The sequence below is a fragment of the Mustela nigripes genome, chromosome 6 (genome assembly GCF_022355385.1).
Source record: "Mustela nigripes isolate SB6536 chromosome 6, MUSNIG.SB6536, whole genome shotgun sequence".
NCBI classification, from domain to species: Eukaryota; Metazoa; Chordata; class Mammalia; order Carnivora; family Mustelidae; genus Mustela; species Mustela nigripes.
In genome coordinates, this window is record NC_081562.1 from 80,383,567 (window position 1) to 80,395,648 (window position 12,082).

At 36.7% G+C, this 12,082-nt stretch overlaps 1 protein-coding gene across 5 annotated transcripts in view; it reads right to left on the reverse strand.

Annotated features, from left to right (window-relative positions):
* Window positions 1-12,082, reverse strand: part of NELL2 (neural EGFL like 2) — a 400,918-nt gene that overhangs the window by 240,399 nt on the left and 148,437 nt on the right. For all 5 annotated transcript variants that reach the window (XM_059402952.1, XM_059402949.1, XM_059402951.1 and 2 more), the window contains exons 5-10: window positions 7,227-7,400; window positions 7,041-7,137; window positions 4,635-4,707; window positions 4,381-4,463; window positions 3,330-3,458; window positions 1,792-1,894 (exon numbers count right to left, since the gene is read on the reverse strand). In XM_059402952.1, coding sequence (XP_059258935.1) covers window positions 1,792-1,894; window positions 3,330-3,458; window positions 4,381-4,463; window positions 4,635-4,707; window positions 7,041-7,137; window positions 7,227-7,400 — 659 coding nt within the window. The remainder of the gene's footprint in view (window positions 1-1,791; window positions 1,895-3,329; window positions 3,459-4,380; window positions 4,464-4,634; window positions 4,708-7,040; window positions 7,138-7,226; window positions 7,401-12,082) is intronic.

Here is a 12,082-nt window from a genome sequence, read left to right on the forward strand (position 1 = left end):
ACAAATCCTTTATATTCAATGGCACTGCTTCACTGACTAGAACCAGAAAAATAAAGTCACTTTATCCTTAATACTTTTAACCACAGAAAATGAAAGACTCAAATAAATAATTTTGGCATTTATTCAGTGGTATCGTGGTCCCCTCACTGATTACTTACTTGCAGCTTTCTCTATGATCTATGAGACAAACACAGTCAATTTTCAATCATTAATGCTGAAGTCTGCCAGAAGCACTTTGCATTAATAAATCTCAAAATATTTTACCATTTCATTAAGTCTAACTGCATGTTGTTGGGAAGATTTCAAGCATTGTCTGATTTAGTAGGCAGCTGACTACTGGTAACAGAGACAAATGGTAAAATCAGAATTGAAATTCACTACTTCTGACTAATGCCTCTATCATGACGGTCCATTATTTCAATCAGCCTGCCTCTAATAAAACTGACATCACTTAATGCAAATCTACTATATTCAGGGGTAACAGTGCAGAAGTATGTGTGCAAAGAAGGATAAAAGAAGAGCAAAAAGTCTGATTCCAGCTATTGCTGTGTTATGAATATAAAGCCCTAGAAAGGGCCCTTCCTCCTGTGTCTATCTACAAAGAAAACTATTGAACATCACCACCAACTTTCCGATACTAAGGTTAAGTTCAAGAAAAACTCAGATGACTCCTCACTGAGGAAATTAGCTAGTGACACGTGTAAGAAAAAATGCATTCAGTCCTTCCTGGATCAGCCAAACCTATCTGACTAGGCTAATACACTTTCGTGAAATGGACTGGCTTCAATGAAAAGTCTAATAAAACTAAATATAAATGAGCTCCCGAGGGAATTAAATCAATGGGCTACAAAGCGACTTCCTGATTTTTTCCTGAGAACTCGTCATTTTCACCAGCAACAGCACCCTGCACACTGCTTAGGCAAAAGTCGGGCAAGGCAGTGGTAAACGGAGCACCGCGAACAAAAGCCCCATCAAAAGGAATGAACCATTCATTCTTAGCTCCTCTTTCCCTCACCCTAGCCCTCCCCTCCCCCACCTCTCTGCCTTTGCGCATGCGTCTTTGATGATACTGCCTTCACACAGCCCTGCATATTCTACAAACTTTATCACATTTCCGTTTACATAGCTTCCTATTCCTTTGGACAAAAATAGCTAAATTTTAAATGCTTCTTTTAACAAGAATTTAAGGATAGTCTTTTAAAGCGTAAGTGACGTAAATGCAAGGATTTCCTACTGAAGGAATGATATAGAACCTACTTTGAGACAACTACAAATTCAGAGAGCATTTCCTGACATCTGAAGTGAACCCCACGGGACTAAGAAGGTCAAAAAGCTTCCCCACTCAAGGGTTTGAGCCCTTTTTTCATGAATTGACACCATGGCCCCGTCCACACTGGACAATCCTATAATAAACATGCTCTCAAAGCTCACTTATATCGTGGATTTCCTCCGTCCGGGTGGCTGAGTGTGGACCATTCTTCATCTATTCTGCAGGTATGGGTATCAAGTGGTGCAATGAGAGAAATGCCTACCGCTAAGTTCCTTACAGATCTTTCCTACTGTTGTCACTATACAGAACAGATTCCTCTAAGAAAAAACTTTCCTGTTAAATAAGAGTATAACATTTATAAATGGAAAAGAACTGATCAACCAAAGTAGAGAAGGTATTCTTCCAATTCACATCATTTCTAAAAACTTTTTAGGGTGCCCAGATCAATAATGAGTAAGTATTTATTAATAGAAGATTTGTTTTTGCCAAAACAAAATATTCAACATAAAAGTTATGCTCACATTTGCATTCCTTACAGCACTTGCCATCCACATATGCAAGGGCCGACTTAAGGGGGCAGTCAGGAACCGGACAGATCAGAGTTTCGCACTGGATGGTTCCATTCTGAGAAGAAAGCAATATTTAAAAAATTTCCAAGTTGCAGTGTGATAGCCTGAAAGTACTTTTTAATCCTAAATTTCAAACTCTTCACATAAAATGCCATAAATACTACTATTCTTTGTGTTTATTACACAGTAAAACCCATACTACAGGGACCTACAGTAATACGAATTGGGTCCTAACACAGTTGGTGATTAGCTCCCATCTTCTGTCCAGTGATGATGCTACACACCCTAGAGTTCTCCCCCTTCTGGAGTTAGAAGGATGAGAACATGGATGGAGGGAGGAGCACACACTGACAACGAAATAGCAAGTTAGGGGTAAGCCTCATGTCTGCCCAGATTATGCACAAAGTGAGTATCCACAAGCCAGGGGATTTCTCAAATAGCTGCTGCCCTCCTGCAGACCTAGTCTCGGGACCCAGTATCTTCCCATGGATATTTAAGCACCACTACAAGGCAGCACCAAACGGCAAACAGAATGGCAAGAAATTCATTTCCCAATGGTCAAGCAGAACTCCCAGGCAGCTAGCTGTTTTTCTAGTCACCTTATTGACTTCACTATACATATCTTGCATTTTACTCAATTTGATTTTTGTCCCCATTTAACAAGGTGGGAAGGTTTTACTGCATTGGTAAATGCTATAATTTTGGTGGAAACATTGTATTTTCCCAAACAGAAGTCATATGATGCATGCACACACACATGACTATCTCATGACTTTAACATTAATACATGAAATTCTGTTTTTTGAACAAACTTAAGAAATTTTTTTAAAAGGCTAATTCACAGAGACCTCTGGTCTCTTTCCAGTAAATGACTTTAAACTGATGAATTCATGTGAAATTTAAAATTTAAAAACCAAACTAGTCTTGACCTTTTCTTGGAAAATGAATCTATTTTTAAAATAGTAATGTGTTAAATATTTCTACTTTATGAGTATGCAATTAGAGAAATCATATTTATTTAAATTATCTAATTCTTATTCCACCACATTAGCAAACCTTTAAAGATTGCTAAGGTAAATTCCATTACTTGTTTGTATGGCTCAATCTGGTGACAATATTTCATACTGCATATAATTTAGTTTTATTTAAATGCAGTAATAAACCCATGAGGGGAAAATCCCTTGAAATGTTAAGGAAAATGGATAGAATCCTTTGGGAATCACCTTCGCTAACCCAATTTAAATTGTTAACTTCGTGTGTGCACCAATAAACTTAAGCTTTATAGCATTCCTAAACCATAATCATCTTTATAGGCTAGAAAGTATCTTTAATAATGCAACACACAGTTCTTTAGATTTGACCGGGTTGGCTAGTGTTGTGTCTTGGAGGAAATGGGTCTTGAAATTTTCATGATTACATTGTTTTAATAAATTTTTAAAGAGTGGGGGCATCTGAGTTCCCTTCATCTGAACTCTCAGAGGAAGCCATACCAGGCACGTGCAGTTCTTACAGCCGTCTGTCCAGGACTCAAATTCTCGGTAGGTGGTTCCCTTCATGGTGCAGGTCCTCTCACAATAGCACTGATCCAACCTATTCATTCGCTGCTCAGCTCGAGACAGCTGTGGCACAAAGGAAGGGGTTCACAGTGTTCACCATTCCAGCAACACAGAAAGGAAAAATACTTCAGTAGGCATCGGAATTTTTCTGCATATAGCAGTAATGATGGCTGGGCCCATCTATTATGGTCATCGATATATTAAATATATATATTATATATATATACTTTAAAAGAAAAGTTTTTTCCCTCTTCTTTTTAAGGTAAATTTCATTCCTGCTTTTGGATTAAAAAAAAAAAAACAAAACAACAGCATGATTTACAAGATATAAATGGGGGTTAGGTAAAAACGGCATCACTCACACTGCAGAGAAGGGTTTTCCATTTTTAAAAATGTTTAATTTTATGAACATGCTTACTCAAGTAAAGAAACAAATCTCAGAATTTGTTGTGTCAGAAATGAATCATAGATATAGGAGACAACTTGCAGGTTCTTAGTAACTACTATGAAAGGTAACAATAGCCTGGTGAAATTGCAAGGAAACTTGACACATGCTCAGGGAAGTGAATAATCTACAACAGCAACACAGTGGTAGAAAGCATCTGTGGGACCATTCCCTTGACGTAATTCTAGGGTCCATATTCTTCACAATGCCTCCTCACCTCCATCCTTACAAAGAAAAACTAAGTAAAAATAAATAATAAAAAAACTAAAATAAACAATAAATTCTACCGCAATAAGCAATGTGAAAATCAGGTAATCTGCCTCATTTCTGATTTACCGAATCATTTGTTACACAGAAGGCTAGGATTTGAATATTTATAAGCCCTCTCCTTGAGCAGAGATTTAGATTCAATCCCAGCAACAGTGTAGAATAAGAAAAGTCTCAAAGGTGAACATTTGTGGTTATATATATATAAAATAAACTGTAAAGAACCTCAAGGATTCCTGAGCTCCCTGCACTGTATTTCTAAGTAGCTTTTACCTTGGCTGATGTTTTGGCCAAAATATCCTGCAGCTCCATGATTTTCTGCACGAGTCCATGGAAGTCATTGCAAGTTGGACAGGCTGAAATCACAAACAGTACATTGATCAAGTTGTGTTTATAAGGAGGTCAATCTAGTTAAGTCCAGGCTGACAACTAATGTATGGGACCTCCGATTTCAAACTGACATTCTGGACAAAATTAAGGAAGAAATGCACTTTTTTATCACACAGCACAAAAACTAATGGACTTACTGCGATTAAGATCTGGGCACTGAGCAATAAATCCTTGGGGTATGACAAGTAATTGCACATCTTGCATTATACCCTGTGTGTGAAAAATTTTTAAAAAGACATATTACTTCCATCTACCCAAATTATGTTCAACAGTCAAGTTCATGAAGGAAAACATTTATAAGATAGATGCACCAAGATCCCCGACAACATCTTTTTGAATACATTACTTCTACTTCAAACCAAAGGGAAAGAAATACATCAGGCAAAATAGATGATTACCCATGTACTCTCCTATTGGTAATATTTTTAAAGCCTTAAGATTAAATGTCAAGATATAATTAAGAGGGAATAGTCATGTTGTTTTGAGAAGTTATTTTTACTTAGCCACTGGAGAAAGGCTTGAAAATGACCTTTAAATACCAACCCGAAAATCACTTCTGGTTTCAGCAACAGTGAAACTGATACCAATTTTAAACTAACTGCAGCCATCAAAAAGAAAGATAGAAAAACGAGTCATAAGTGCAGTACTCATCTGAGCATTTCTCATTTTTCAGTCAGATCTTTCAGAACTAATTTCTCAATTTATAAAGGACAACAGATTCATTAAACAGCTGCCACAAGACTTAGTGACAAGTGCTTAGGAGCATGGAAAGTTTAGCATGAAATTTTTAAACATTCCAGCTACAAATGACCCATTTATTACAGAGGGCCACATCACATGTCTGTATGTAAAATTTACATGTATCCTTAGTCGCTAAGGCTTAATTACCTTCCACCTTCCTGAGCTCTTAAAGCAAAGGCCAATGGTAACTCAAAAATAACCTCATCAGACGCACTCCAGCTGTCCCTTTCATCTACCATCCTTCTCTTCCTTCATCAACTTTACATACATTTTTAATTAATATTTCACTTCTTTCCTCTGAAAAATGCAAACAGAATGTCTAATGACAGGGTGACAGTACCAGCATATTATCAAGATAATTTTGAATGTACCTACAAAATAACCAAATATTGGCCTATATCTCCTATGTGTTTTATTAATAGCAGAGTATATGAAGAATGTCAATATGAATGGTAAATATTTTAGTATACTGTGTGGAATTGCTGGATCTGTTGTTTGCTTGGGGTTTGGATTAAAAAGGCAACTTCTATACAAACTCCTTATCACTTGGAAGCAGCAACATGAAAACAAGGTTACCATGTACAGTTAAACAGTGTGTGCACTGTACAACTCCACTGGACACCACTCACAATCTACAGTAAAAATTATGACCCCTAAAGAAGTACTAGGAATAACGGACATGTGAGAAGGATTCTAAGGCCACTTCTGGGCCCCACGGGAAAGACTGCCATGATTAAATAGAGGAGAGTATTGACACCTACAGATTTGCCATCCCATATGTGGCAAAAAAAAAAAAAGGCACTGATTGTTTAGGATCTATGAGCATGGAGTCGATTCCTCATGGCAAGCTTTGGGCAAGCCACTTAACCCCTTTGATTCAGCTTATGCACAAGTAAAAGGAAAAAAAAAAAGCCTACTTCAAGGCCAGGAAGACTAAGATTCCGGAATAGCACATAGAAAGCACCCGGTTTCCAGGTAACAAACAGTTTTAATAAGTCTGAAAAACACCTTCCCAGAAACACGTACTTAGAACACAACTTCAAAATCACTGGTACCCACTCTACCCAGAAATCCATGAGTTGGACACAGAACCCATTATTCTTGTTAACAGCCATTCGCTGAGCCACTTCAATGATATAAGCACTGTCTTAGTCCCTGGAGGAAAATGATTATACTACCGGTTTGCAGTCAAGCAATTTTCTGGACTTTATTTCTTCATCCTTAAGATACAGAAATTTAAGCGAGATGTCTTTTGGATCATCTACAATGATTAAATTCTATGGAGTGTGTCTCTAAATAGGCACTACAACAAAGATACAAATTATGACTGTTTCCTAGTTTTTGACAGATTTGTGCATATATATGTATTCTTCTTTCACTTTCTGAAGTACATATAGACCATGAATAGTGAATATTGAGAAGTCTTCAACCCTCTTATTACTAACAACCTTATAAAAGTATCATCAAAGGTGATGTTTCAGTGGCAGTTTGTTTATAAATTAACATCTTAGGTATTTAATACTTTGAATCCCTAACCTCAACAATGATATGTTAGTTTCCTGACTGCTACTTTGTGATCATCTGTGTAAAGTCAAAGATCAAACTTATTCAGGAAAAAAGAGAAAACACTGTAGGTGAGCTAAATAAAACCCTTATGTTAAAAAAAAAATAGACAAAATAGAAAAAATATACAAACCAAGTATTATTTTGTTTCACACCACAAAAAGCAAAACATCACTTTCCAAACTCATGAGAAAGCATTTATATTTCTATGCTGTCATCAGCCCTTAGCCAAAACATACCTTAAAATATCCATGTGCATTATTTCTCTGTCCGAGCCAAAATGTTGTGCCCAGAGGCAAGTCTGTGGAGGGCTTTTCTACCACTCTCTCATATATTCTATAGAAAGGAAATATCAGATAAGCAGTGTGAATTAACAGTCATTTCTTAGAATCTTCCCCTTCATAAACTGAGAAGATTTCACTTACTTATTGCAGTCAACATGCAAAATCAAATGGGAGGCACTGATGGCTAAAGAGAGCTTGTGCCACTTGTCATCAGCCAAAATGTACGGAAAGACTTCTGTGTGCGGGTGGTGACTGCCTGAGCGGTAATGCAGTCTGACTTCATTCCGATGGCCGCTGCTCTCCAGTTCCAGGTACCTGCACAGAGAAGAGCCACATGGGGCCCAGTGAAAATAAAGTTCCAAAATTATGGACATGACATCGGGCCCCCAAAAGATAGAGTCTCATGCTTTTCCTATTCCTCTCACTGAGGAAAACTAAACATTATATTGTAAAACAGACATAGGAACGGTCTAAAAATATGGAGTAAAGAAAGAAAATCACTGAGAAACCTTACAACCTAAGGTGGTGGTTTCCTAGGTTTTCTTTTTGTCTCATATATCCCAGATTTCATTGAGGAAACCAGCAACCTGGGGTACTAGTGAGTACAGAAAAAAAAAAAAAAAAAAAGAAAAAGAAAAAGAAAGAATAAAAATATGTGATATAGCTATAGATATCTTCTTACAAAAGCTTGCTCTCTAGCTAAGGGCCAGGAAGTGGAAGATTCATGAAAGAAAAACTTTTAGAGAATAACCACTCTATTCCTAACAAACATCACAGGGAAAAAAAAACAAAAACAAAAAAACCCTGGCCCCATCCCCAAACAGACAGTAAAGCTTGTGGGGAGCCTAGATTTCTACCTTCTTAAGGCACCCAATACCTCCACTAGGGTGGTGACAGAAAAGGCCAAGTAGAGAACCAAGACTTTAAACTCAGTCAGCTAGTAACAAGGCCCCTGATGGCATCAGTGGAGAACACACTGGGGCAGAGCCTGGACTTCCACCCCCATCCAGCAGTTACAAAGTGTACTGCCCCTTCTCCACTGGGATGGTGTCAGAGAAGATGCAGTGGAGAGTCAGGACTTTCACCATCACCCAGCAGTAACGAGACCACGCCAAATGCAGTATCAGTAGAACCATGTGGGGAGTTGGAACTACCACCCGCATCCAAAAATAATACAAGCCCCCCCTCAGTTCTCAATAGAAGGCCAAGTGGGGAACCTCCTCCACCTGTAAGTAACAAATGATACCTTCACATTTCTTACCAGATTAATGTCACAGAAAATAGCTAAAACCAGGAATTTAAGTAAGGCACAAGTCTCAGAACATTATAGAAAAATGTTTCATTTCAAAAATGGAAAACAAGGTTTCAACTGAAAATCATATGCCGTATCAGAACCAAGCTCTCAAATTTAATGAAAAGAAAATCAAAAGATACCAACACTGCAATGACAGTTGTTAGAATTACCTGCCAACAATTTGAAGACACATAGACAAAAACAAGAAATTATAAACACATATGGACACTTGAAACAAATGAAAAAACAGAAAGACTCAGCAAACAAACAGAAGAACAAAATAAATAAAGGAGAACCAAATGGAAGTTTTAAAACTGAAAAATACAGTAACTGGATTAAAAAACCCAAAGTATGGGCTAAACAATGAAAGGGAGGGGACCAAGAAAAGAATCGGTTAACTGAAGACAGAACAAAAATAATCCAATCTGAATAGAGAGAAAATAGACTGGAAAAAAAAAATGAACAGTTTCCAAGACCTGAATGATTATAACAAAGAATCTAACATTCATATAAGCAAAGTCCATAAAAGATGAAAAAGAGGGTGACCTGAAAAAGTACTTGAGAAAATAATGGCTGAAAACTTCCCAAACTTGGGAAGAGATATAAGCTCACAGATTTAAGAATCTAAGCAAACCTCAAACAAGACTGATTAAAATAAATACTCATTATAATTAAACTTCTGAAAAATAAAAACAAAGAAAAAACTATTGAAAGTAAGAAAAAAAAATGATACATTGTGAATAGGGAATAACAAAGTGATAGTGGATTCCTCAACAGAAACAATGGAAACCAGAAGGAAGTATGGCACAGTATTTTTCATGTGATGAAAGAAAAAGCTGTCAGCCCAGAATCTTATACCCACCGCAAATATCCTTCAGAAATGAAGAAGAAATCAAGACATACTCAAATGAAGGAAAACTATGATAATTTGAATCAAGTTTTAAACTTAGGTATGTTATGTGTAAAGTACTTAGTGAATACTGCAGAGGACATGTAGAGGAACACCTAGATCTACACCTCTGAGGTAGAAGGAAGAGTTTGGAAATCATGGGCATATATATTGCACTGAAAGTCATGGAGGCAGAGCCATGAAGAAAGCTTGAACATTTTGAGGAGGAACCAGCAAAGCAAACCCATAAGTGTGGCTAGTGAAATTCAGAGGAGATAAAAATGAGGGTGGTGTCTCAAAGGCCTAGTGATTAAGAAGTCACCTCAAGAAAGAGAAAGCAATCAACTGTATCAACTGTTGCTGACAGGTCAAGTAAGAGGAGGACTTAACTACTGGATTTAGCAAAACAGAGGTGTGTGGTAAGCCTAAAACTCATCATCAAACTGCATAGGGAAGAAAGTCTGCTTGAAGAAGGCTCAAGAGAGAATGGGCAAGAGAAATGAGGGAAATATAGACATTTTGAAGAGATGGGATAGTAGCCATGGAAACACAGGTGGTAAATGGAGATCTGTCTCTAATTGGTAAGAAACAGTACAAATGTTTGTAGGCCACTGAGAATAATCTTATAGAAGAAGGAATTTAGCTATCACTGGAAGAGAAAATAAATGTAAATAAAACAGAAACTATAAAATAAAACACAGATTAACTAAATTAATATTTTTACTATGTAAAAATCAAAATTTCCTCAACAGAAAAGATACCATAAATAAAATTGGAGAACAAATGACATTCTGTATGACAAGGGGTTAATGTCTACAATACATGAAGAACACCTACAAATCAATAAGAAAAAGCAACTCAGTGGATTCACCAATCACAGTGGCAGTAATCAAAATCATTACAAATATCGGTATCAACATGAATGTGGAGAAATAAGCACGTTCATACACTATATGGCAGAATAAATTGACACAGTCTTCCCAAAAGGCAGATTGGTAAAACTATCAACACATTAAATGTGAATACTCTTTAAATCAGTAATTCCAAGTCTAAAAATTGATCCTGCAAAATAACAGCACAAATTGGCAATGATATATACAGAAGATGCTCACTGCAGATATATTTAATATAGTAAAAATCTGATAAAGTGCCAACTATCCACTCACAGAGGAATTACGACTCATCCATACCCTGGAACATTCTATGAAAGAATGAAGTTCAAACAAGAAACAATGCATGGTTTACTATTAACAAATAAACAAAAAAAAACTACAGAAACTCATGTGGTTTGATAAAATTTGTGTGTGTGTGTATATGTTTAGAGGGAAAAAAAGATTAAGAAAGATACATATCAAAATGTTAACAGTAGTTGCCATAATAAATCAATTAGGAGAAGAGAATGTGAAGAACCATCTCAGATATTTTATACCTCTAAATCGTGTTCACTAACTATGCATCACTCTTTAATGCTTATATGTATAATCACTATATACATAGTTAAGATATAAAGTAAACTAATTGGTCAAGGATATAAGCCATGTTTAGAACTTAACAAGAATAAAATAAAACTCCAACTTGTGTTGTTTATTTTTAATCCAGAAGACACCAACTAGAGAATCCTTCTTATATTATTTGATAACAAGTATTCATTATTTAATCAATTCAATGAGTAAATTCTACAATAATAGAGAGGTGTTTGCATTAAAAATAATAATAGTAACATCAGCAAACACACTGCCCTGTTGTTATAAATCTGTAAGTTCTTAACACTCTGAGGCAAGAACCCTATTGCTGCCGTCAGGTAGCCTCCTCTAGATACTATTAGAAATGTCACCTGCAGTAAATTCCTAAACTTGAGGCACTAGAAGTAGCCTGCATAACAACAAGGCTGACACTATGCCCTACAAACAAGAACCCTTCAGAGGTTAAATATTTTACCAAAAGCTACATTTTCATTAGCATCATTTATTCAATTGTAAAAAAAAAAAAAAAAAAAAGAAACCCTGAAATAGATTCACAATACACAAAGAAACAGGTAGTGAAGAGAAAAATAATGATGTAAAACACTTAGAAGTGTGTCTATCACATGGATAGAACAAATAAATATTCGTTCCTATTAAGGGAAGGGAAAACAGGTTGAAAGAAGTTGAGCCAAATCCTTGAAATCAGTAACTATTAAGATATAGAAAAGTGTACACAGATGTGAAGTTGCACTAACATATATGACTACTGCATAATTACATGTTACAAAGTATCTTATTGAACACTGGGTCTATTTTAACTAAGAATTTTTCTAATAACAGCCATCTTCATTTCCAGAAGGCCACTGTGTCTCAGTTCGAGGCAGGACTGGCTTGCCTCCTCTCCTGTCCGCCCCCCGCAAGGCTCAGCAGAACAGAGTGGTTAAACACCCCAGCCCTAAAGCCTGAGGACTCACATCCCAGTACCCCTCCCAAGAGTGGCCAGCTGCTTCACCTTTTTGTTCCTCATCTGGTCACTCAACTATAAAACAGGGATATGAACTGTACTTGCTTCAGTTGACATCTCTAAGGATTTGAATGAGTTAACTTAAGCAAACACTCAGAATATTACTCAGTACAGACAAAATACTCAGTGAAGATAGTACACGTTAGCTAACTTTTTCAATTCAAAAAAGCAAAGGTGTCAAATCTTCCCTCTTCTTTTCCGTGGTACAGCCAAAGATGGGCTGCCAACACACTCCAGCAATCAGACACTCTTTCCTGAGATTCTTAATGGAGCACAGCCAAGGAGGGAAGCCAGTAGGCACCCACATTGTGCTAGGGCAGTGGCATC